This window comes from Neolamprologus multifasciatus, chromosome 11 (assembly GCF_963576455.1).
Source record: "Neolamprologus multifasciatus chromosome 11, fNeoMul1.2, whole genome shotgun sequence".
Taxonomy (NCBI): Eukaryota; Metazoa; Chordata; class Actinopteri; order Cichliformes; family Cichlidae; genus Neolamprologus; species Neolamprologus multifasciatus.
The window spans coordinates 26817298-26843326 of record NC_140449.1 but is presented as its reverse complement, the minus strand read 5'-3'; the positions used below and the strand labels follow the sequence as shown (position 1 = coordinate 26843326).

The 26029-nt window shown below is 42.1% G+C and overlaps 2 protein-coding genes and 1 long non-coding RNA gene across 5 annotated transcripts in view; 1 reads left to right on the top strand and 2 right to left on the bottom strand.

The window, feature by feature from the left end:
- The window catches only part of ago3a (argonaute RISC catalytic component 3a), a 36265-nt gene extending 35371 nt beyond the window's left edge, over nucleotides 1-894 (bottom strand). For both annotated transcript variants that reach the window (XM_085176629.1, XM_085176630.1), the window contains exon 1: nucleotides 113-894. In XM_085176629.1, the coding sequence (XP_085032755.1) occupies nucleotides 113-131 (19 nt within the window). In that variant the 5' untranslated portion in view covers nucleotides 132-894. The remainder of the gene's footprint in view (nucleotides 1-112) is intronic.
- On the top strand, nucleotides 859-7150 carry LOC146508653 (uncharacterized). Its single transcript, XR_014876732.1, has 3 exons — nucleotides 859-974; nucleotides 4398-4475; nucleotides 4747-7150. It is a non-coding gene; the product is annotated as an uncharacterized LOC146508653 (long non-coding RNA).
- Nucleotides 1181-23973, bottom strand: ago1 (argonaute RISC component 1). Of its 2 annotated transcripts, XM_085176631.1 has the most exons (19): nucleotides 23469-23973; nucleotides 19022-19208; nucleotides 15416-15536; nucleotides 14035-14216; nucleotides 13329-13465; nucleotides 12887-13021; nucleotides 11764-11851; nucleotides 10910-11057; nucleotides 9585-9704; nucleotides 9350-9472; nucleotides 8555-8688; nucleotides 8126-8310; nucleotides 7778-7937; nucleotides 7435-7525; nucleotides 5137-5331; nucleotides 4921-5055; nucleotides 4723-4824; nucleotides 4375-4574; nucleotides 1181-3878 (listed from the first exon to the last, which is right to left on the bottom strand). In XM_085176631.1, the coding sequence occupies exons 1-19, from the start codon at nucleotides 23491-23493 to the stop codon at nucleotides 3770-3772; spliced, it is 2577 nt and encodes an 858-aa protein (XP_085032757.1). In that variant the 5' UTR covers nucleotides 23494-23973; the 3' UTR covers nucleotides 1181-3769. The 2 variants fall into 2 exon arrangements, with proteins under 2 accessions (XP_085032757.1, XP_085032758.1); XM_085176632.1 differs by lacking the exon at nucleotides 23469-23973 and having other exon boundaries at nucleotides 15416-18399; nucleotides 19022-19122.
- Between the last annotated feature and the right edge of the window lie 2056 nt (nucleotides 23974-26029).

The window sequence follows — 26029 nt, the reverse complement described above, 5'->3', positions numbered from 1 at the left end:
CCCGATGTTTCATTTCACCGACGCTAGCTAATAATATTACGTTTCTCAGGAAACGCGACTCCTACGACTACCGTGAAGCACCAAACGAATCAGTAAGGACTGAATAAATTACCTGTAGTTCCGATTTCCATTCATGAGGTCAATGCCCGGTTCACTTCCCGGATCACAGTTGTCAAACGTTTGGGACTCTTCCTCCGTTCAATCCGGTGTCTCCTTCGGCTGTGCACCGCCTCTGCAGCGCTGAGTGGCCGAGGGTCCTGGTCTCTCTGTGTCCTGTCAAAGGAGGAGGAGGGGGGGCCTCCGGCACGGTCACTTGGCCGGCCGAGGGTCTTCGGAGTCTCCACAAACCGCCGTTTGCACTCGGTCAACGTATCCAATCGGATTTCACTGCCACGGCGAAAGCTGCTGGCTGCTCAACGCGGCGCTGTGGCAGTGAAAACCTGCTAGTTAGCCAAGTTAACTCACTAGCCAGGCTCGAGTGGGGGGGGGGGGGACAGTGGTTTGAGGAGCTGTCAGGATATCATCACAGCGGGGTCACGGAGTCCAAATGAATCCCTACCGATACCTGATCATTAAAAGAGACGTCATAAATTCGTATCTACAGCAAAGCTAACGTCGGGAAAGCAACCCTAATTAGCTAGCTGACTAGCTAGGCTGTCGGAGAGTTGGAATTCTGTCAGACGACGGCTACTTTTCCTGCGTTAAAAACAGCTGCTGATACGGGCCCTTCTCCCGAGGGCCGTACACCCACGACGTCGTCCTCCGTAGTATGCGTTCAGCTGCCAAAAGTAAAGCTGTCAACAGCGCGATGTATGCGCCGATAAGTGTCACGATCTCCAGTCTGGTTGACAGATCAACTCTGCAAGGCTTCGGCAAGCCAGCTAAATATGGTGAAGTTGCCTTTCTGACACCGACAGGAAGAGGTGGGCCCGTGTCACCAGACGTCAGACCGCCAGCTCCGCCCTCACCCAAAGGTAATCCCACCTTTTGAATGAATTACAGTTTGAGACTTAGGAGGTGCATTTTTTCTTCATCCACCCATGCATTAATATCTAAGAATTATTAGTTAAGGTGGATTTCAGGGTGTTATGAGAGTAAGCCTTGATAAATCCCATTGCTTACTTTTCAGACAAAGCTGTATTAAACGCACAGTAAAATCAAACAAAAAACGCAACAAGAGTAATAAAAAACAATTTTATTTTCTTTAAAAAATAACCCTCCCCAACAGAGTTCCCATACTATCACATACAGAGCCAAAATAATATGCTTCCACGTCCTTTCATTCAAATCTATTGGGAAGTGCTATGACAAGGACTGTTCTTGATCAGTGGCTTCAATATTGCTTAGTCAGACCGTGAGGCTGCGTGGAGGGGGAACGGACTCTCCCGTGTCCACATGATACATTTCCAGGGTGACTGCCATTTCGTCTCCCCCCTTTGCAAGGTGCTTTGTGGCTTCAGTGAGTGAAGAACTGCATCTGGTTTCAGTGGTGTTGGGGAAATGCCCCCAGGTTGATATTTTTCCTGTCTTTCTTTCTTTCTTTCTTTCTTTAAACGCAGAATGAGGGGTAGAAGACTGGCCCCGACTGTGAAAAGCCCCTCAACTGCTGGGCCAAAATACATAACAGGTTAATATTATATATTCATATATACAAATCACCGTGGACACAATGAAGGATCAGTAAAACGGTGTACAAAGGCATTTTGATTATGCAAGTTCATAAACATGATTTAAAAATCAAACTCATCTGATCTCTTATCTTTTGATCCCTTTCGACTCAAAAGGGGGTCTGACCATCAGACAAGATTTGAGGCGCTTAAAGGGCAACTGAGGTGGAATTTTGGGACCGTCTCCACAGTGCCCTCTTGAGGATACACTCTGACACTAGTCACAATATTCATAATAATAATGACAAAGGAAAAAAGCAGTCTTTATAACCATTACACAATCGAGGCAAAACGACTGACAGGCAGTGGTGAGCGCGAGGCTCCTACCTAAGAAAACCAAAGTAAGGTGGCTCAGAATATCCAGTCATAAAAAATAATTACATGCATTTTTCTTCCATAAATCCAGAAAGTGACTAGATGTAAAGGCAGGGCATGTTAAATAGTCGTAATAGAGGCCCACCCTGTCAAATGTAGCAATCCCCTATCTGTGCCGCCCACGCACACAGAGCACCAATAGGGATTGGCTAACACAACATAGGGGATTGGGGCAGGGGATGCTGCAGGTCAGTTATGCGACGAGTGAGAACAGACGGCAAGGATAAAAGATGATGGCGGAAAGGTTGATGAGTTTGGCTTCACGTGGGAATGGGGGGAACAAGTGCATTTGATCAGCTATGTCTCTGCATGCTGAGAAGGAGACTGAGAGCGCAGGCATGTGTGTGCTTCTGTTGTAAATGCCTGCAGAGGGGAAGAGCTCTGTGTAAAAGCGGGACAGGCGCAGGATAGGTTGGTACAGTTAGGCAAAGAAAAGCACAGGTGGATGCGTGGAGCGCGCCGCTTGGCGCCATTTCCACTGATACACATTGGAATGTGCAGACGGATCGGAGCAAGGTCAGTTGCTGAAGGCGACTTCAGCTTTGCAGCACTTAAGTGATCATAGACTATATTTGCCTGCTTTTAAATCTACAGAATAGTGTTGACCTTGCCTATTGCCTTTGTTCTGAAAGCTACGCAAGTGTGGGTGTGAAACGTTCAAATGTAGAGTGTAAAGTCTCGCCAACGGCTAGTTTCACCATAAAATAAAAGTAAAGTTTAAAAAGTGCCTCGTAAATTCTAAAAGAGCGATGTATAGAGAAATAAAAGATTATCTTCCTGTTTGAGTGCCCCCTTTCCATAGGGTGGCATCACTTTTGGCTGGTTGACAATGCTGGTTTAGGTGCATGGGGTGCAAGTATATTAGATACACACTATGCAAATGGTCCCTCTACTGTTACGCTAAACTTGCCTCTAAAGGCGAAATCTCTAAGGGACTGGCCAACCAGGACAGAGTGTGTGGCAGGACTCCTGTCCTGGATCTACAATATGCTACACCTGCTCTTTCTTTGTCTGCTATAATATAAAGACCAGAGGGCTAGCCTCGCATGTACTAACAAACTCTTTATGTGCAGGACTGGTGGCACCTACATGCTAACACTAAGTGCTAATGTACCATACCCCGGACTCCTCAAGGCTGTTTAAAAAAAACAGTTTTCAAAAACATTAAAAAACATGAATGTAGTTCATGATAACATTAAAATGATACATGTAAGTGTGCGTGCCCAGTACCACCTCTAATGAGGATCCCCTCTAACAAGGGGCTTGCAATACTGGCATCCGGCATTTGGATGGGTAGAGGCAGCATCGTGGTGGCAGTTAAAAAAGTTTTTAGGATTTTTTTTTTCTCCTTTTTATCGCCTAGTTTTCTATTTTTCTCCCATCCGTATTGCATACTTACATACATAGGAGTGTGAAGGTAGCATACAATACAATTACATAATACCCATGATTTCAAAATTCAACGTAAAAAGATCAATAGTCCCGGTAAAGTAAAAATAACAGTAATATTCATAACCTTTTGAGTGCATGAGGCTGCAGAGTCTACCTGTGTTTTACAGGAGAGGGGATTTGTGTTTCTTGGATTTGAGTGACTGATTGCTGTGAAGTATGTGTAGTGGGCAATTGTAGGGAGTAAGGGATGGGGATGAGGTGGTGCCGGTGGGCCGTTTGCCCACTCAGGTAGAAATGAGGTGGGAGGGAACGATGGCGGCGATGGTTGGTGACGCTCAGGCGAAGTACATGGTCCTCAGAGTGTCGTGATGAATCTGAACAGCCTTAGCCAACGCCTGGGGATCCCGACCGTTACTCTGACCGGACACATGGCTGCCCTCTCCACTGCAGAGAGACGAGAGGGTGATGAGAGAGCGAGCAAAGATGAGTTACACATTTCATGTCTTGATAAGAATAAAATTGGCAGCAGACCAACAGCCCCACTTGCTGCTGGTCATAGGAGTTGTCAGTGACAAACTGTAGACAGTATAAAAGATGTATGTAAAAACTGTGATGTCATCCGCTGGTTAGCGAAGTCCTGTTATCTTGGTGTTTTGAAACTGAGCATGACTAGGGAGGGATGGACTTGACTGTGAATGACTTGTGATTGACAAATCATTAGCCAATGCACACACCCTGGATAATCCTTAATTCTGCCTCTAAGAATGGCCATAATTTACAAAATTAACTTCAGTTTGACCTGAAACTACCAACTGTGAAAGTCAAGAAAGTGCTTATTGAGGCCACACAGGGAGCAAGCTTACCAACCCCTTCCCCCCAACAAACATCAACCAACCAAGAATGAAGACATGCGTAGTCTATCTTTCGTAGCCACACTGACCTGTCATGTTCTTTGTCCACCAGATGGTAGCGGGCACGGAAGGCCACGAGACGAGCATAGTAGGCTGGGGCAGGGATGGAGACTGAGCGGGTACAGCGCACGTAAGTGTGGCACAACTGGTAGGTTAGAATCTGCAACTCATCAGCTGTGAAGCGATTGTCGTCCCATAAGACGTAATAATGAGACGGCCGGCTGGTACCCTGAGGACAGAGGAGAAAAGGGCAATTAAAATAACAATAAATCTTTTTGTGTAAAATAACTGCAAGGTTAAAAGAAGTCAAAGAGATTTGTTCTTATTATATTATAATAGAGATTTCTATGGAACAATAAAATATCTATTATAAATACCTGTATTCCTGCATGACTACACAGGTAGAAGTCAAACTCGAAGGGATGAGTGATGCTGGTGTCCACTGTAGTCCCTGCAGGAATGTTCCCACTCTTCCCAATCTGTCCAAAGATAACACAAGGAAAAAAAAACAGGTAAGCAAGTATGAAAACTTAGTAGGAAACAGAAAAACTGAAGGGGAAACAAAGAAAGTGTACCCTTTCAGACTTATCAGCACAGAAGAGGCGTGTGTGGTGACGTTTCTGCACCACGATGTAGGTGATACCAGGCTGATAGTCCTTTTCCAACTTTATGCACGCATCTCTGATGGCCAACAGCTCGTAGTGGAGAATCTGCGTGTAACAGTTAGATGAAAACATGTTAAAATGGATTTTGGTGGCATTGTGTCATTAAGATCGCAACGTCCCACCTACCTGAGGCAACTGTCCCTCAGGAACACCGTCTCTGTAGAAAATGATCCTGGTGGGCTTGAAGCGGGTCGACTTGTAGAACTGAATCAGCAGTTCGCGCACCATGTAAGATAAATCTTCGATGATTTCCTGCCTGGGTCTCTGGACGCGCACTGTGGCACAGTATCTGCTGGGATGGGCATCCATACTGCCTACCACCTATTGGAGGGAGCAGGAAACATTGAAAAAGGAATTTAACACGATACTGTGTGATCACTGATTTCACTCTTAATATGACTTGCAATAAACGAGCATTAGGTTATTGAGCCCCTTGACTAAAGTCATCTCTCAAATAAATACACCTTTTGTCACTGAACATTCTTCATGACTTTTTACTTTATGAAAATCTGTGCAGTAGTTGTAGTTGTAGTATTGATTCACAGACATGAGTCATTTTTCGTCGTGTGCATATTTGAGCATTAGCATCCCCTAAAGGCTGCAGCTGTGAAGTGTGCGAGGCTCAACGTCAACCTTTTATTTTCCTTCCCTCAAATCCTTACACGATACCACAGTGACCATTTCTCACCAGTTTTCTTCTCAGCTCGTACTGTTAACGCAGACCTGCTTTCCTCTCCTGCCCTCGTGACTCAATTATTCGTCATAATTGCTAGGCAACAACACAGCCAACCATAGTCGAGCTGAGGTCAAGGGCGGACGAGAGCTGACGTCATTTCCTTTTGAATGTGAGTCAGTGATGAGCCATTTGTTTCCCTTTATACCTCTCTAATTCCTCTCGTACTCCTCCTTTTTTCTCTTCGCTCGGCCTCGTGTGCTGTGCGTCAAAGTCCAAACAAAGCGTCATATCGGCGCTATGTGCTTTTCATGAAATGGGCTGTACATGCAGGTGGAGTTTGAAGCAAACGGTACTATGAGAGAACCATTGAATGAAACCCTGAATCACCATAGCCCTATCAAATAGCCAAAACATAACAGAATAAGCCTGTTTGTGTCACAGCCTTCATCAGATCAAAAACAGCAGTAGGCTGAAATCCAGAAAATAAAAAATGAAATTTGAGAACAGAGCATGTGCACGCTTATTTCATTACACCACTTTATAGCACTCACATCGCTCATTATAGAAAAATAGGATTACTTTAAACACCTAGTTTTGTTACCTAAGCATTGCACCTATGGCAGCTGATGCACCATCTGGACTGCCTTTTTTAACATTGCAAATCCCCGCTGACCGAGTTACACTTCTGACACATCGACCAAACATGAGAAAAAGTACCTCGAAGCCCGCTGCTCACTGTTGCACATTGTTTCAATAAAAACTTTTTTTCAACCCGCAAACCGTGAGAAAATGTGCCTGAAAAGACTTGACTTTACCAAAGCCACAAAACAAATCTCAGAAGGGCGCTAGTTCCTCCTCAAATTAAATTACAATATAGTGAAAGGTTATTACAGATTTTCTTTTGTCCAATGATGTAAAAACTAGTTAGCTTTAAGCTCTTCTATTCCGAACCTACTACCTAATGTTGAGGTATTCTTCTCTTACCAGCATTAACGAGCACAGTGGCCATCGAGTCCCACTGTCACCAAGCAACCACAAACGTGCGTTTTTTTTCCCTGTGGCATCTCGGGGTCATTTGCATTATTTACACGCCCTTGCTGTTTTTGATTTGCCTAAAAAAGGAGTGTCGAGGCCAACAAAGCAGCTGGATTGCCATCACATCCCAGAGAAACATTTTTACATTTTAGCTTTTAGCTACTAGAGTACTTAACAACTACTGTACAGTCAATATATATGGTACAAGGTAACCAGTGGCTTTAAGAATAATAAAGACCAAGTATAAATCCATTTGTTATCTAAAGGTTTTTGTCCTTAAATGCAGGTATATAGTGTTAATTAATGCCAATTAATTTTGTGTATGACTTTGACTTGTTGCTACATCTACACCAAATGACAACCAATGCTATAGTTTAAACCTAGAACATTTCTTATCTGCTTAAGTAGAAAGTCTATTTTTTCCCCAAACAAACACTAGTGCTTCATTATACTTATTCACATTTTTAAATAACTCAAATGTCTTTTCATCAAGTAAGCAACTTTAGCCAGTAACAATGAAAAAGGCTGTTCACAAGTTACCAGAGCCAAAAGCACACCAGTATTGCCCACCCATGGGTTTAACCTGCACGCCTAGATTTGAAAAGTGGCCAGGCTTTGTGACACACCGTGGTTGCACATTCCCTTCCTTTTCCTGAGATTGTATTTAAAATCATCTAGTGTTGTTTAATGAAGGCGTAATCTCCGAGACTTACAGCAGTAATGGAGGGCTTCTTGCCATCTCCAGCCGGGGGGTGTGTGACATCTGCTCCCAGGAAGATAACCGGCTGCTGAAACACTGCTGACCTGAGACAGCAAAGGGAGGAGGTGATGCAAATTACACACGCTCATAAAGGCAGTGAAGGGCTGCTGTTGGTGAGTCATATTACCGAAACGTATTCAAACGATCACCATGTCATCCAGCAGGATTTTGATAGAAAACTCAAGTCTACTACCACTGTCAGCGCTTTACACCTATGTGTCAGCATCACCCATCACCTAACTCAAGATACCATAAATATGTGCAACTAATTAAAAACGGGTCAAACAGAAGCTCACCGTTGGTGAGGCACCAGGATGTTGTTGATCCCTCCCAGCTTCACATTGATTTTGAGGCAGAGGTTGGACAGAGTCTGCGGCGACGTCTTCACCACATTCTTAACCTGGACACATTGCGTGGCCATGCCGAGGAGGGTGTCACCCACACGCTTTACCTCCGCTAAAGGAAAAAGTTTGGAAATTACTCACATGACAAAACAAAAACAAAACATGATTCTAGTTTATTGGGAGCTTTTTAATACTCCCATTTGACCAAATGCTTCAGGAGTTTTTTGACTACTTTGAGCAACAGTATTTCATTTGTTTTGAGAAAAATACGGCAAACCACATGCAACAAATACAAGTTACCATAGACAGGAGTTTTTCCTGGCAGGATGACGATGATGAGCTGAAGTCCAGAGTATGTGTTTTTCAGGTGTCTGAACATGGGCTCCACGCTGTCCGCTCCCTGGGCATATTTACAGAAGCATGGCTGGCCCTGAATTGGCATCCCAGCATCCTTTGAGATTTTACGAAGCTGGTCTGTGAAGTTCCTGAGATGAACAAGCACATGAGTGTATAAAGCATCTCCGAGATAACGTTTTTAACTTATTATTTTATGTCTTTGGGATATTACATATAGGAGGAAATAAACAACATAAGAGAAGGATTGTTTTTCTTCTGTGCAAAAGCTCATTTAAAAATAACTAACCTTATGAAAGAAACAGCCATGAGCAGAAATTATTTAATCCCCCTCCCCTTCGACAAAATCATCTGCTTGTGCTCATTAGTACTTACTTGAGCACCTCTTCTCTGCACTGTTTCTGGGGGGCAAAGCAGGCAATAGCCCACACTTTGATCTCAATGCCATTATAAAACTGCTTCCCTCTCATGTCCCACACTCCCTGGTTGGGTGTAGCTATGGCACGGTTCTGTAAAAAAGAAAAAAAGTTTAAGCCAAATCAGATCACATTTATAGCAAAAGTACAGAGAGACGACAAATTAAAGCAAAAACAGAGTTTCCAAGGTCAAGAGCTTAGTGTGTCTACTAACAAACTAACAGTCAGTTACAGAAATTCACTCATTTTCCTCAGTCTGTGATCAACATGTCAAAACGAGTCTCTTCCTGTGTGAGCGCCACTTGAAGCATGACTGGAGATAAAGGATACTATTCTTCCAAAAGGGGAAAGCCCTGTCTCAGAAATTCTCAAAATCCTGCATCGGTATTCAGTTGGAAAATGGGATATGATCCACATAGACTAATAAACATCAAATAATTCAATCACTCCTTGTGCTCTACCCATCTACCCTATAATCATCAAAGAGATCACTCTAATCTGCGCCTCTTTATAGGATAAAAGCGATCTCTCTTTGTATTGATTTGCAGTAAACCCTTCATCCAAACCATATAAGCAAATCACACAGAGATCACAAAAGAGCCACGACATGCCCTCACCAAAGGAGTCAAGCTTTCAAACTTGTCTTTTAATTTGTCAACACTCTGCTCTGTGTGAAACACACACAACTAAATGGCTGCATTCTTGACAACATAAAAGTCGATATGTTCAGGTTGACGAATGAACCGTGCCTTACCCGTCCTCCGTACTGCAGAATAGGGGCTGGCAATACTCTGCCCATCACCTCGGCCATGTCATCCTTCACCTTGATCCCAAACTCCTGAATGTACGGGTCCAGGTTGAAGTTGGCATTCTTCATCTGTAGAGAGCAAAGGACTTGTATTATATCTCACCGTCTCCACCTTGTACTATAAATCACTCATTTCAAAATGATGCACGGCCTCCATCAAACGCTTCCCTCTGCAACTCACCAGTCTGCTGATCTCCTCTTGCCTGTCCGGTGCGGAGCGAGCTGTGGCTTTAATCATAGTTGAGGTCTGATTATCTGTCAGTTTCTTGATGCATCGTTGACCGGCTACAATATTACACACCTGGAATGAATACATTCAGTCATTACGGCGTAAACATTGGCTGTCCAAATGAAAGAAAGTTTTTAGTCTGTGTGCATGGTTGTGTTATCTTTTAATACCCTCTATGTCAATATATATCGATACACCTCAGACGGCCAAGCTATTTAAGGGCCTAAAATGATAGGCCATTTAACGTAATGTGAAAGCTTTACATTTTATGCAGTAATACTTTTTTATGTCTCCAGTTGCGTTTATGATCCCTCTACTGTTTTCTTTATTGAAGACAGATACCATTGTTATACAAAAAGGAGCTCATGTCCATGACCCATGACCTGTTTGCCTTGCTACTCTGGGCATTAAGTAAATGCCTCAAGGCCTCTGCAGCAGTAAATCTTACTACTTCAGCAGAACTAGCCATGGTCTATTGCCAAATGTGACATTTTATTGATTAGAAGTGCAAAATTACAATAAAATCAAGCCCACATTAATAGTAAAAAACACACATCTATTTCAAGAGTCAAAGATGATCCCACTCGGTCACCTGAAAGTTAAATGAAGGTATGTCGGCAGATTTTTGAGTACATAAACATAACATGTATTCTGATATTGATGTCCATCCATTCGCTTCCGCTTATCCTTTTCAGGGTCGCGGGGGGCGCTGGAGCCTATCCCAGCTGTCATAGGGCGAGAGGCGGGGTACACCCTGGACAGGTCGCCAGTCTGTCGCAGGGCCAACACACAGGGACAGACAATTTGCACTTACATACACTCGCACATTCACACCTAGTGGCAATTTGGATTATCCAATTAACCTATCCCCACAAGCTGCATGTTTTTGGATGGTGGGAGGAAGCCGGAGTACCCGGAGGGAACCCACGCAAACACGGGGAGAACATGCAAACTCCACACAGAAAGACCCCGGCCTGATGTTGGAATTGAACTCGGGACCTTCTTGCTGTGCGGCAACCGTGCTAACCACCGTGCCAGCCACCATGATATTGATGTATTTGCCAATATTCTTTACATATGTACACATGGGCAGTTTGTTGGGATTCTATTAAAAACCCCAATAAAAAAAGTTTTGGAGGAATTACAGTCATTAATACACACAAATACAGACAGAGTCATGATGAGCTAGTGTTGATCAACCGATATACTGGTCCTCCTCTACTTTAAATGGTAAACTTTTGGCATCATAGTTGAAACATCACTGAACACTTTCTCACCTCCAGAGGCAGGTAGGTGTGTTTCTGCTCCTGCCCCACCTGTAGACAGGGTAGGTGGGGGTATTTGAGCTGCAAGTTGTACTTCTGCTTGAAGTACTGAGCCACTGTACATTCTACTGTCTGCCCGCTTTCAAGCTGAAGGGGAAACCTGGTACAGAAAAAAATGAGAACATGAGCAACATGTCAGTATAAATCACCCGATCGCTCTTCATTTGCAGGTTTTGTCTGTTTCTGTCTGTTATTTCTGACCAAACCTAAAAACGTGCACTCACTGTCAAAAACAATGAGAGATTTCCCATTTAAGCTACTTCCTTGGTTAGGTTCACAATAAACAGAGGAAAGAATAGCAGGTTTTTCTTATTCTAAAGAAAAACACTCTTCTTTGTAACATGAAAGAAAAATCATTATTTCAGCATTAAAAAATGTTTCAACGAAATACTAGAAATACATTATTATTATGCATAAGGAAGGACTTTTTTACCATTATCATAGAGCATTTCTACAATAGGAACTTTACAGATGAACAAGAACCTTCTGTAAACCTGGAAGGAACATTTACCTACATTTAAGCTAAAGAACTAAGATTAATTTAGCTCCTCTAAAACCGTTTTAATTGCTTTCCAAACAAGCAAGGACAAATTTTGGTGATTGGTCCAACATGTGATTGCTGCATTTGTACAACTTCAGTGAAATTAAACAAAAGTACTTTCTTCCAGTGACATCAATATAAGGATGAATATCTAATATATTCTAATGTATTACTTTAATAGGATAAAATAAAATAGCAAGACGGTGTCAAGTTAGGAAATAAATTTGTGTATTTTCTATGCCAACAACAAAAAGCAAAGTCTTACGTTTGGTGGCTGGCAGGACGTCTGGTAACATTGCATACACGATACTTTCTTTTCATTTGGCCACAATGGGTCACCTCCACCTTCAGGCCTGCCGACAGTAAGCGGGGCAACACAAATATTAAGTAAAAGTGTCGGAAAGGAAGAGCTTAACGTGTGACCTGCTGTGATGAATTGCTTGGAGATGGTGGCACTGCCAACAAAGATAGGAGGCCGAGCCGAAGGTGGCATAGCTAAAGATGTTAAGATTTTAGCTGGGAGTGACCAGGAATGATGGAATTACAAATGAGTACATCAGAAGGACAGCTCATGTTAAGCAGTTTGATGAAAAAAGGCTGAGAGGAAAGACTAAGATTGCTTGGACATGTGCAGAGGAGGGATGGATTTACTCAGACAAGAGTGTTGAAGACGGAGCTGCAGGGGAGGACATTCAGAGGGTTGGTGAGATGGAGGTTGGAAGAAGAAGAGGAAGACAACCAAGATACGCAAAAGAGCATCTTTGAATGTCAAACCATGAAGCAGATGGTCTGTAATGGGCTGATATAGTAGATGGGCCTGGTTTCCTGTTCTTAGCTACTCCTGTCAGTTAAGAACAGGAAAACGAGGCGACAGTTCATACAGGGTCACCAACATTGGACAGACAATAGAAGACTGCAAAAACATTGCCTCATCTAATGAGCCTCAACAACATTGTCAGCAACATTTAGATAGATGTCACATTCTGATTTGACAGAAACAACATGTAAACATGGATCTATCCTGCCTTTATCAACGATTCAGGCTGGTGTAATGGTGTGGGGAATGTTTTAGCACAATTTGGTCCTTTAGTACTAAATTGTACTAAATTTAGTCTCCTTGAACATTTTACTGACCATGTCCATCTCTGTATGACCACAGTGTACCCATCATCTTGTGTGTATTCAACAAGTCTATACTTCAAATGCATAGAAGTATCAAAATACTTTCTAGTGTGTGATTGTGTGTGTGAATGGGTGGGTGGGTGACTGGATGTGTAAAGCGCTTTGGGGTCCTTAGGGACGAGTAAAGCGCTATTCAAATACAAGCCATTTACCATTTACTTTCATTATTTCTTCGGAAGGTACTTCCACACTTTTCAGTAGCCCACCTTTAATTTCCTTGGTGAAGCGGACCCTTTGTGAGTCAGTGAGGGTTTTGGGTTGCTCATCAATGTTGCGAATGTCCAAAACCTCACACATGAACTCAATTACAGGCTGGGCTTTGTAGAAAGCCGTGGCAGACACTAGAGGGAGACAGAGAGCAGAAATAAGTCAGAAGAAAGTACCAAAAAACAAAGGTTCTTATTAAAATCTGTAACTTTCAGAAGACTTTGCCACTTTTTCTTCACAGCTAAATGAGTGTTACAAACAGCCCATAGAAACAAAAGCAGCGGTGTAAATTTATAACTTAACTTTTGCAAGATACTCATGGCTCAGCTTTTCTCACAGAACAAGTTTTTCTTTTCTGCCTAGTCACACAATGTCGGTAAAACCCACTGAGATCACTGGCTGACTACACACACTCTGGTGAGCCTGTGTTCAGTGACTCACCATCAATGTTAAGCATCATCTTCCACATGGCGGGACGCACTGATTGGTGGAAGCCAAACCAAACTTCCCTTCCCCCACCAAGTGGGTGGTAGTATCCTTCAGGTGGGGAGAAAAATGATCGGCCCACTGGTGTGTACCTAATCAGAAGGGGTGAAGAGGTGGAAATCAATGTTCTGATTCAGGGCATGACCGCAGCATGAGTTCATGCCTAGTGATGTGGATGTTTCAGATTAGGTCACCTCAAGAAAAGCAGAAAACTTGCAACACCCAAACAAGAGGTTTAAGGAAAAAGACTATTTTTCTTTGGATACTATATCACTGATCTAATATCTTCATGACTTCCTTTTGAGCACTTTCAGGTTAAGTCTTCAAGCCAGTTATCACTATTACTTTGCTTAGCATTGTTCAGCGGACACTTTCACACAGGTGTCAACTAACACGTGTCTTTTATTCAGTAATTCTGATGCCTGGAGCGATGATGATCTGATGCTTGTGGAGGGAAGGACTCAGTAAGCACCGCTAAGCTGTAAAGTTACAATATCACAAAATAATAATGTGAAAAAACCCCGTAATTTTACTAAATGTTTTCAGGATGCACAAAACTCTTAGAAATAACTGATTATCTGTGTTAACAGACTGTTTGACAGACTGTAAATACTGGTGTGTGTTGTTATGAACCTATAAGAGAAACTTTGATATACTCGACCTCATAGAGGCCAGGTGACGCATGGCCACATCCAGGGCTTGAACTGAGTCAAGGGGGACCTGCAGTCGGCCACTGACTAGAGTCTCCTGCAGCAGGCGCCATGACACCTTGGCCAGCCAACGGATGGACACCTTGAAGATTCGATCCTTTCCCTCGCCAGGAATCGTCACCTCAAAATCTACCTGAGAGAGAGAGAGAGCAAAAGGTAAATAACAAATGAAATAAAGACACACCTGTAGCAACAAAATGAAAGCCTCAGGCTGTGCAGTAAACTGTAGCCCTTTTCAGGTACTGCAGAATATATTATTGGAAGCTGACATTTCACTAACCCTGCGCTTGTATGGTTTACATTTTTTTGCATAGTTTTTGCATGTCTCCATACCTGTAGGTGTGACTGTATGTCGTGATAAGCATGTGAATGCTTATAGAATTTACTTTCTGGGCAATAGCTGGAGACACAATTCCTCACACCTGTATGGAAAGTATAAAACTATACAAAGCAGTTTGGTAGCTGGGCTGTCTGTATCCAGAAGTGCAAAATCCTGAATTTCTCTAAATAACACATTAAAGTGTTAAAAAGTAAGTGCAAAAATTCTTTACACAACAGATATCTTCTAATTCATTTACTTAAGGCAACCAAGCACATTTCCTAATCAAATAGATCCTTTAAGTATAGAAAATAACATGACTAATTACAACAAATACATACATATTAAATGCTTTGCTGTTTTATAGAAACTTTTAACCTCTCAGGTAATCAAGCCAGGGTCATGCCCACGGACAGATGAGGAGGAATCGAACCACTAACCCTGCTATTAGTGGACAACCTATCCTGCTTTACCACGGTATCTTTTTACCGTCCATCCATCCATCCATCCGCTTCCACTTATCCTTTTCAGGGTCGCGGGGGGCGCTGGAGCCTATCCCAGCTGTCATAGGGCGAGAGGCGGGGTACACCCTGGACAGGTCGCCAGTCTGTCGCAGGGCTAACACACAGGGACAGACAACCATTCGCACTCACATTCACTCGCACATTCACACCTAATTTGGACAATTTGGATTATCCAATTAACCTATCCCCACAAGCTGCATGTCTTTGGACGGTGGGAGGAAGTCGGAGTACCCGGAGAGAACCCACGAAAACACTGTGAGAACATGCAAACTCCACACAGAAAGACCCCGGCCTGATGGTAGAATTGAACTCAGGACCTTCTTGCTGTGCGGCAACAGTGCTAACCACCGTGCCACCATATCTTTCTTTTTACCGTCATTCAAAAATTTGCTTTCCTGTTAAGAAACTCAATATATCACAGCTGAACAGGGCTTAGGAGAGACTTCACTGAGTGACTGTGTAACACAAAAACCCACTCCAAACATTTACCTTCTCACTCCCAATAGGAAGTGCTAGCACTGTGTAGATGTTCTTCTTGCCATCGTACACCGGCTTCCTGTCACCAAAGAGCTGGGGCTTGAAGTGCTGCACCATGTACTCCACCACCTCTCTGTAAGCAGCAACACATGCAAACATGACATGAGATTAATGTGCAATAAAGCCAGAGCAAATCCCCCTCTGCCAGTTAAACCTCTTCCCTCATCAGGATGCTGCTTTTGTCACGAGGAGGTGCAGTTATTGAGATATTGATATAGAGTAGGCGGGATACAGCTGGTGAGTTCAATATCTGGTGGTCACAGGGGGAGAAGCAAGGACAAAGAGCATGGGTCCAGGTGGTGGTGGGGGGGGGGGGGGGGGCTACCTTTGAATGCATGGTGCCTTGACCTTCACTCAAGCGTGGGGGATGAGGAGGTCTTTCTAAAAAGGAAAGGTCAAAGGGCTTGACCCTTGCATGCCTTCTTGGACCCTTTGTGTTTGAGCTCCATTTCCTTCTGATTCTAAAAGATCCTCTCTTAATATCAGATGAGATAGTACTAGAACACTCAGTGCTCAGGGATCCTCATTTAGTTTGGATTTTATGAGGATCTACCACAAATAAAAAAAATACCAATTTGCTTCATTTATTTCTGTTTATGGCCATGACCTTGTTAAAATGAAGGACAACAAAGCTCAAGGGCTCTCTTTCCAGGTTCCGCAGACGGCCTCTGCTGAGGATTTTAACAAAATTTAATTTGTGTAATCAAACATTTTATGAGGGTACTATTATGTTTTAGCAGACAGAAGTAAAAACTAGCAATGTATTTTAGGTTTGAGATCACCAAAGTTCCTATTAGGAGACATACAAAATTAATTCATATGTATGAGACTGTACTTAGGTGAACCAATGATGCTTTTTCTTATTTTTTGTCATATGTATTGTTAGTGTAGTGGCTGATCATAATAATCGTGGCTAAAGTTTCAAATAATACATTTGGTGTATGTAATTCCTATGAGTCAAAAGCAAAGATTTGAGGCTGCTCTAAATATTCAATTCAGTGGGGTTTTTTCTAGTCTGGGCACCGTGTGACATCAGTGAGAGGGGATATCTTAATATGGCCATGTCCAGCACACAGCTGTGGCTGTGATCGAAGCCCCACCCACCTGCTGCAAGGGGCCTGCCAATCAAAAGAAAGGCGGCTTAAAGGGATGGAGGCCTTAAAAGGACAGTTGCAAAAATATCTTTTTCTCAGTCAGATAGATTGAGGCTTATTATGAGGAAAACATGGTGACTCAGTGGTCAGTGTTACCCTGCAGAGGCGTTTAGCTTCACAACCCAGGAAAGACTCCTGCATGTGGAGTGTTTCAAGTCTGACAACATAAGTAAGTCACCGCTAAATAGTGAACTTCATAAACTGAGTTAGTACCAAATAACTCATAAACCTTTACCAAAATCATTTTCTTTTATTTTGTAGTTGCTGGGATCTGTGCAGTGGCTCGCTGAGACTCATGGGTAACACCTGGGTTGATTGCTCACCTGTGTACGTTTATCGCCCTGACAAGCCACTCTTCCTTATCCAGGTCATTAATTTTTTTTGGTCAACCTAGAAGGCTGCATATTTAACTATTTGTTCTTATGTACATTTATTTTTTGTGTAGGTCATATCTCCTCTCTTTGAGGAACAAGGTAAAGACCTAGCAGAAGACAGCTGCAGAGTTTATAGAGAATCACAATTCTCTTAGAAGCCAAAAATTGGATTGGACAGGGTATTTTCCCCCATCATATACCTGCTGACTGGTAATGCTAGAGGTGCCAGTTTTCATATAAATGATGATTCATCTGACTATAAAAAGTGGAAGAACAGCTCTATCTGATTGGAGATGGGAACAATTGGTTTATCCCTGTAGCTTCTGCTTATCTGCCAGTCCTCCCATGATTTCTTGAAACTACTACAAAGCTTTATTGTTGCTGTGAAAGGTGCTAGATACATGTACAAATGGGCATTTTCACGCTCTCTGTACCTTGCATTTCTGTAATGCAGACTTGCATGCACGACCCAGGAAGTCTAGTACTCCATGTATTCATCATTGGTAGGAGAAAGTGAAAGTCCTTTTATGAAGCTTCTAGCTCTGAACTTTACTCCCTTTTCCTGTCTTTATGTTGCTGAAATGCTTCACTTAAACTTCTCCTAATTCTATCATTCATTTTAAATGCTTACAGTGATCATAAAGCACTATACGACCTAGACAAGATGAACGGCACTAGTGTAGAGATGACTTGGTGAAGTCTGCCACACAACCATTCTCAACACACCTCTGAAAACAACAACAACAATGCTGTCAGTTTAACACAGCAAGCCTTTTATAGAGGGTGTGTGTGATGGCTGCATGTGAAGCCACATGAATTCACGCACCAGTACTTGGACAACATATTTTACATGTGATATGCATTGAAATACAAACAGATAAATGATGACACAATCTTTGATTTTGCATAACTTCTGTTTATTTAGACTTTGTTGAAGCTATATTGATTTCCCCTTTGGGGTTGTGGTAGGAAGGGCACCTGGTGTAAATGCTGTTAAATCAAACATACCTGTGACTTCAGCACTCCTAAATACAGGAAGTGCAACCTGGAACGTGCAATGTCCCAACGTCCCTGTTCTCTAAGCTGGTATAATCAGTCAGCATACAAGTTTCCCTTTGTCAAGTCGGTGCAGTTGGGCTTTGCTTTTGTTTAGTTGGTTTGATGTTATGTTTGTTACTTTCTGATCACAAGTAGCTTAGTACTCCACAGGTGACCTCTTTGGAAGCTGATGTAAAAATGGAGTGAATTTGTTTTTCAGTCTAGAAATTGTTGGCATTTACAGCCATATATTTGATTGAGGCTTTAAACCAGCCCCTGATGTATGACTCCACATATAAGACAACTGTGGAAAGTGAAGGTCAATCCCATCTTGTTGAGAGCCAGCACAAAGTCAGATGGATGACATCATCTGAGGATGGTATAAAAAGCAGAGATCGCTATTTTACTCAGTTCTACACAGATGCATTACTTTTTGTGCCCTTCATGTTCCTCAGAGTTGTAGTTAAAATGACTTTCATAGCAGCACAACCTCCTGTTAATGTATGTGCTGTCAGTTATATAAATATCTGACACATGCAAACAGGTACAATTTTTTTAACTTGATATCCATTTATATGCACCACAACTCCATACTTATTTTTCTCACATAAGGTGATGTTAAAATTAAAAGAGCGTTGCTTTGGCAACACTTTATTATTTTTCTAATACAAGAACCCCAAATGAATCATCGTAAATAGATAGCTGTTGCAAAGAAATACATTTTTCATGCTTCAAGTAGCTGTTATCGCTGCCTCTTCAAAGACAACACACACATTACTGGTTGGTGGCTGTTGGGCTTTCATTATCCAATTACCACACAGGAGGCAATTCAGCTACTTGATGACTTCTTCAATGCAAACCCAACTGTTACAAATTAGTAACTTTGTTATTTGCTTATAACAAATGACAACTGACAAGTGCTGATCTTTTCCATTAATGTGGGACATCAAAGAAAAAAAATGCAGAGAAATATTGTGACTGAAATCTGTTACCTGTTGACTCGTCGTGGGCACTTGTCAGGCTTAATGTCCACCTCATAGTGATAGACATCCATCTTTGGGATCTCCACTTCAAAGTAGTTGGCCAGCAGCCTGATGGGCTTGCCCACGGTACCCATGCCTGGCCGGCGAGGGGCATGGAACACCTGCTGCAGGGGTGGGGGGAAGACCCCCATGGGCACTGGACAAATACAACATAGGCAGCCACAGACAAAGACAGGTAACAGGGAAAAATGTGGTTCAGAGCAAAAAAGGTTTGAATTTGGAAAAGTGCACAAATACGAAGCAACACACAGGAAAAAACCAAAGGTAAAGCAAAGAATCAACGGTTAAGTGAGGGGGTGGCAAAGGAAGCAGTGGTGAACAGCAGAGGACAGGGCAAGGAGGGCATGAGCCAGGAAGGAAGCGTAGGCAGGGGAAAGGAGAACACCACAAGAGTCACTCGCAGGGACAGGAAGGCCGGTAGAGGGAAGATAGTTTTAAAAAAATAAACAAGGAATATATTAAAAGGCAGATTGTGCATTTGGGGGCAGCAAAGAGAGACACGGAAGTATGTACAGTAAGGTGTGATCGAACATTAACAACAGTAAGAGCAGCCACATGAGGTCATACATGGAATGGGTGGGTGGGGGGGGGGGTTTAAGAAAAAAGGGAATAGGGAGAAAGGGAAAAAAAACATGAATAAATTAGTAAAATATTTCCTTAAGTAAAAGAAAATATGACTTTAATTTTGCTGTTCACCAGTTATCACGAAATCACGATGTCTGATCACATGGTTACTATGCAAATTATGAACTATGATAATCAATTAAATGGATCAGAGTCATCCAGCTTCTTTATTTTTAAGATTTTTAACTGAATTCTATTGTAAAAATCTGTATTTTGGGGGTTTGGGTTCATCTAAATTTTTCAGAAGTATCACTGTGAACATACATTTGATGCTATATGCATATCATTTAATAAAAGTACTAAATGGGGGGGGGGGGAGAGATTAATTATGTGACTAAAATGATAAGTGTAGCAAGGGGGAAATAAACAGCAGCTATTTTGAGAATCAATGATTTTAGACATTCTGCAAGGAAAAGAAAAATGTCAAGTATTCTTAGCTTCCAGTTTTCTATTTGCATATTTTATCTGCTTCTTCTTCTATAATAAGAGAATAAAAGAAATTTCTATAAGCATGTCTGTCTGTTCTTCACTCACTACATCTATTACACACATAGATCACATTTATTAACATCAGTTACACACTACCCAGGAGGGCACTGCACTTATAGTAAGATTTGAACCAATACACCCAGAATCTTAATGGTCGTGGGTTTTACTTTCAAAATAAAACTACTGCCTGTGTGCAAGAGACACTTCACATGTCCAGTTTCCTTTCGAGTTGGTTAAGTTTAGCTCCAGCTTGTATATTCTAGGCCTGAAGCAGTCTTTTTAACAGTATACATTATGCCCATACTAGTTTCAAAGTTAAAGTCTCATCAAGTCAGGAGGTCTAACATAGAGGGGGTCCTAAACTGGGTGCTTGCTGTGACTCCTGCCTGAGAGGGGCCCACTGCCTTAACCTCTGGGTCCCCAGAGAACAGCCCTCCTTCACCAAAACAAAGACCCCAGCTGCCCTGCGCCTCCATCTCGCAGACACAAATTCACGGGTGTACGACAGAGGGAGCGCCCTTGCTACGATGAACACACTCATACACACAAACACAGGGGGCCCCCCTGTACATTCCCAGCCTCACCATGGAGACACCAAGGCAACACAGTATTGTCATGGATATCAGGGGACCCGTGTGTGTGTATGGCTGTTGGAGGAGATGAGAAGAGGCAGGGTGCTGCTGTGGTCATGCTGAAGAGACCTTGGCCTTTGTGGTCCTGAACTGAGCATGTTCCCACATCATGGCAAGGCGTCGGCATCCTCAACTGGAAAAGCTCTGCTTTAAATAGCCACTCCATCACATGTTCACTATTCAGAACATGCTAAACGAATCGGAAGAGTAATGGCCATAAAACACTGTTTTCTCTTCTTAGCGCGTATATGACAGATTAAAGGAAAAATCAGAGTATCTTAGGCCATCAGAACAACTTTTATACATCACTGGATTAGTTTAACAAGATTAGTGAAGGGATTAGACGTCTTTCATTCAAAATATATTCCCTTTAATGATGGTGGTGGAGCAATGTCTAACACTTCAGACACAGGTCTGACGTAGGTGTTCAATTTGGGGTTCAGTTGAGATCTGGTGACTGCAAGTAAAAATCTCAGGATATGATTCACATCAGTTTTACACTAAACTATCCAGTGAGCCCTTGTGCTCTACAGAAGGTAGGTACTGTCATCCTGGAAGAGATCACTGTCGTCAGGACAGTGATTAACAGATTAAGATGATATCTTAGAAGAAATCAATATTGATTTTCAATGTCTCACAAACCATGCCAGCAGCACAACTGTACCACGCAATATCCTCAGTGTAGGGGGTCAAGTATTCAGGTTTTTCCTTTAATCTGTCACCCATCCGTGTGTGTGTGTGTGTGTGTTCATATGAATATCAAAGTGTAGAATCACAAGTCCCTAAAACACATCTGACAAGCACTGTAAACACAGACACCAGACATGTGGTGCCCGCACGTACTTTATGTGCAAGAAAGCATGTACGCGTGTGAATGTGTGAGTGTCTATACCGTGTTTTGATTGTTGCGCACGCACACACAATGACACACACTTCGCCCTCGTGCCAGTGAAGGCAGATGGTGAGAAGCGGAGCCAGCCCTCTCACATATCCCAACACAATAGCAGTCTTTCCCGGGCGGTAAGACTTAAAGCTGAGCTTTGGCGCTGCATCACAACATGAAGACACTCGCTACTTGAATCCTTTACAATGACGTAATAAGCAATAACATCAAGTCACATGGGAATGACTATTTTAAAGTCATACCTGGGATAACACGTCTGTTGTTGTTGTGTGTTTCGTTTTGGCTTCCTTTGCGGGACAACAAATAAAACAAATAAAGGATCTCAATGTGAACTTTTTAAACAACTCCACATTAAGTTTGCTGGTAATGGCAAAGATGTGTGGCTGGTGATGCTATACAAATACACACAAAAAAAGTTAAAAAACTAGAGAACAATTAGGCTCCAAAAATACAAGATACTGGCTTATAAGCTAAATTATAAGCCAAGTACACAAATTACAAGGAAGATCCATTTAGGCATCACTTGTGCTGGCCAAATCAGTTGTGTGTCTCCAAGTATTTGGCTGTTGACCGTGAGCCAAATCTTTCAAAATAGAAAACTGAATCATCGCACTTGAAACACAAAAGGAGATGTTGAAATAAGGGGCCTCTAGAGTGCCCCCCCCCCCCCCCCCCCCCCCCCCCCCCCATCCTAAGAAATTAAAACAGGGCTATTCAACTAATTTCAAGGTTCAGGATCTGGAATGATGACGTGATTTTACCATCAGGCCTGCTTTGCATAAACACAAGCCTGAAGATATCCAAAGAGGATTCAGGGATCGTTAACGAGTTCATGTCAAAACATTTTGCATCAATTAAAAATACAAGTCTTTATAAAAGCCATGCCTTCAACAAATTTAAGACATTCAAGGTTGCATTATTAATGTCGGGCACTCAAGACGTTCCACAGTAAACAGACTTTAGACCTGGGCATAAAGTCAAGTCCAGCGAGTGCTTTAATTGCAGGTCTCCACACCTCAGTATCAAACAAGAAAACTACAAAATGAAGCCCATCTCTGATCTGACTGGCACTGATAAGTCTGCAGATACAGAATCAAACCGCAACACATAAATATAATGCTCTGCATGCTTCTCTCAGTCTAAACGCAGATTATGTCATCTCGAACAGGAAGAGGAGATAAGCCTTTTTTCCTCCTTATTTCACATAGATAAATAATTCAGTTATCGCTGCAGATGGTAGGCCCGAGGTTGTCTTTAATGTGTGCATTTAAGGACACTGTGCTAAACTCTCTCTTGACAACCTTAACTATATTAGCAAACGTAACCTGTCAGTGAAAGGGAGGCTGGTCTGTTCTGTGGGGCGTGCGGGTGCAGCCAGCTGCTGCTGCTGCTGCTTGAAGGCGGGCTTCACCTCGTCCCTCCTCACCAAGATTCCCACGACCTCCCTGCCCCCGCGCATGGCTGAGGATATTGTCAGACTCCAAAAAGGCTCATTTGCAGCTATAAATCTGGACAAATAATAACGCTTTCTATGGAGTGCAGTGCATGCAGACAGCTCCTCTCCATCTCACACCCTCTCTTCTCTAAACGTTCGATGCAACAGAGAGGCTTGACACCAAGCATCCTCGTACATCCCCCCCGATGCTAAGGCCAAGCTACAGTGTCTAGTTTTATCAGCTGCAGTTTGGCCCGCAATATAGACCCGGATTGGTTGCATTTAAAACCACTTAAGTAAAAATAAACCTACCAGCGCCAGACGGTCCCGGCTCCATCCCATTCACTTAGCCGCGCGGGTACAAGCTAGCTAGTCCGGGGGGTGCTGTGGCCAAACCGCCGGCCCCCTTCAGGCTGGAAGCGTCTCAGACTTCCAGCCCCCTCCTCTCGGCGTGCAGTCTTCTCCTTTCTCGGTGTACCCCCGCCCCCTGCCCCTACCAGAACCCCCCCAGACCCGCAGAGGAGTTAAGGCTAACGCCGATAGCTGCCAGTTGCTCGTCTGCCCGTTGACCCTATAGCCAGTAACGGCGCAGCTGCAGGGCGATGCCGTCCTATTTCGAACCACTCTTCCTCGGCGGCGCAGCGGGATCCTTCCCGGTGCTCTGATTTAGCCGATGGTCCGCGGCGCTGTAGTTTCTTGCCGTTCTGTTGTGCTCCTGCTCACCGTTCAAGCAGGACTCTCCAGCGGAACAAAAAAGGCCAGCCCCTAGCCCCCCTCAAAAAATCTGAAACTTCTTCTTTGCCATTGGAAAGTGTGAAGGAAGTGTTGACGAACTTGCTGTCACACCCCAGAGGTCGAAGGTGGAACTACACTGCAGATATGCAAATACAGCTAAATTATGTCTCACGTGTCAGAGACTGTGTGCTCAACGCTGAGGTTTAAAACTAATGATCACTCGTCTTACTTCGCTCTAAAAATACAGCCAACATATTCTGAGTACATTTTAAAGGTGCTACATCAGGGGTTTGATCAGTTTAATCTCAAAGGGGGAAGATCAGTAAAATTATCTATAATTACAACCTAGAGCATAATAACCTATATATCTGCTGGTGTAAAGAAGTTAAAGCAGTGCAATTTGAGTTCTAAGCATCCCAGAAACTATTCAGAAAAGCATAAAGTCAAACATGACTTTTAAAAACACCAGTATAGGCTTTTAAGGCCTACAAGTAAAAAACTACATTTTCCGCGAAAATGCCGTCATGTCAGGTTCAGGGCAGGTAATGGCGGACATGCCATCGTTCCTTTTTTTATTTTTTTATTTTTTACTTTATTTAACAAACAATGAGTATACAACATACGAACAGATGAAGTATACAAAAAACAGAACATGAACACACAAAGCCAGGGGTAAAAAGAAAAAAGCAACAATTATGAGAATACACACAAAAATTCACATATATATTGTTTTGAGAGCCTTTTTGTTGGTGGAGTCTGACATTGATTGTATGTACATTTCCACATCCTTAAAAAATGACAGAAATATGGTGTTTTGTTAGTAAACTTACATTTATGGATAAAAAAATTAGCTAAAAGTATTAACAAATTTATCATAAAAAAAACATTTATCATTCTTCTTGGAGAACTTAAAGAAACAGAATAAAACATTTCCCATCATAAAGAAAACTCCCTTAAAATATGGACAATGACAACATGCAATCAATGTGGGAAGTGTTACGAACAGCTGATCGGATCGGCAAAGCGGGTTTCTGGAATATTATGTTTTTGTTCCTGCAAGCGCATTTCATGCAATTTTTGCAAAGCTATATGTGGAAGGAAACCGTGACCTGATGGCATAAGATGTAAGTACAACTCCTCTGGTTTCATATGCAAAAAAAAAATATTGCACTAGCTTACGTGGTTCCTGTTCTACCTGGATTTAAAAATAGTTATGCAAAACGGAGTGTACCTGCTCTGACCGGCTTTAAAGGGTTAAAGAACATTGTGAAACACATTTATTCTAACATTATTTTATGAAACAGATGATTGAAAGTCAAAGAGTTCTCAATTTCAAAACCTTTCCATCACATGCATCAACCAAAGCAGAAAGTGAACCATTTGGCTTTGTCATGTTCACATTAACAGCCATTGCAGTTGTGCAATTAGCAATCTTGAAATATAACATTTAACCTTAAATGATAAACTTGTGAACCTATGCTTGATATGTGAACACCAAGTCTTTCACTTGTCTTTTTTCATCCTCTTTTAGAAATTGTGGCAGATCAGTATTGCCAACTATACATTTGTCTTGGTTTATGTTTATTTTAGTAAAGAGCTTAATGATTAATTTATTGATCTGTAATTACAAATTTTATTGCTGTTACATATTTGCTTTTTGAGGCATTAATAACCATATTTTAATCTAAGTCTTTAATCCAATATTTATATCTAAGTCTTTAATGCTTTCATGGCTTGCCTTTGTAAGAAGAAGAAGTAAAAGCACAAGAAAGAATACTTTATTTTTTAATAAATTACCATGCAGTGTTTATTCTTTTAGTCCTACATTGATTATTTTGTACAGGAAAAAAGAACAAATGTGCACATTTCCAATAAACTTTAGGGGCTAGAAATAAAGGAATGAATGAATGAGCTCCAATTGAACATTTGAATTCTTACAATACAATATTACAATAAGGGTTGATATATTTATGAGAATATCTAAAGAATTAAATGGGACAATGGATATTTATTAAATTTATTGCCATTATATTTTTTCTCATGTCCCACACGTAGTTGGTTAGGTATGAAAATTACTTAGGGTAGTTGAAATTCAACATGCTGACATTTCAAATATATATTTTTTCCACTAATGACGT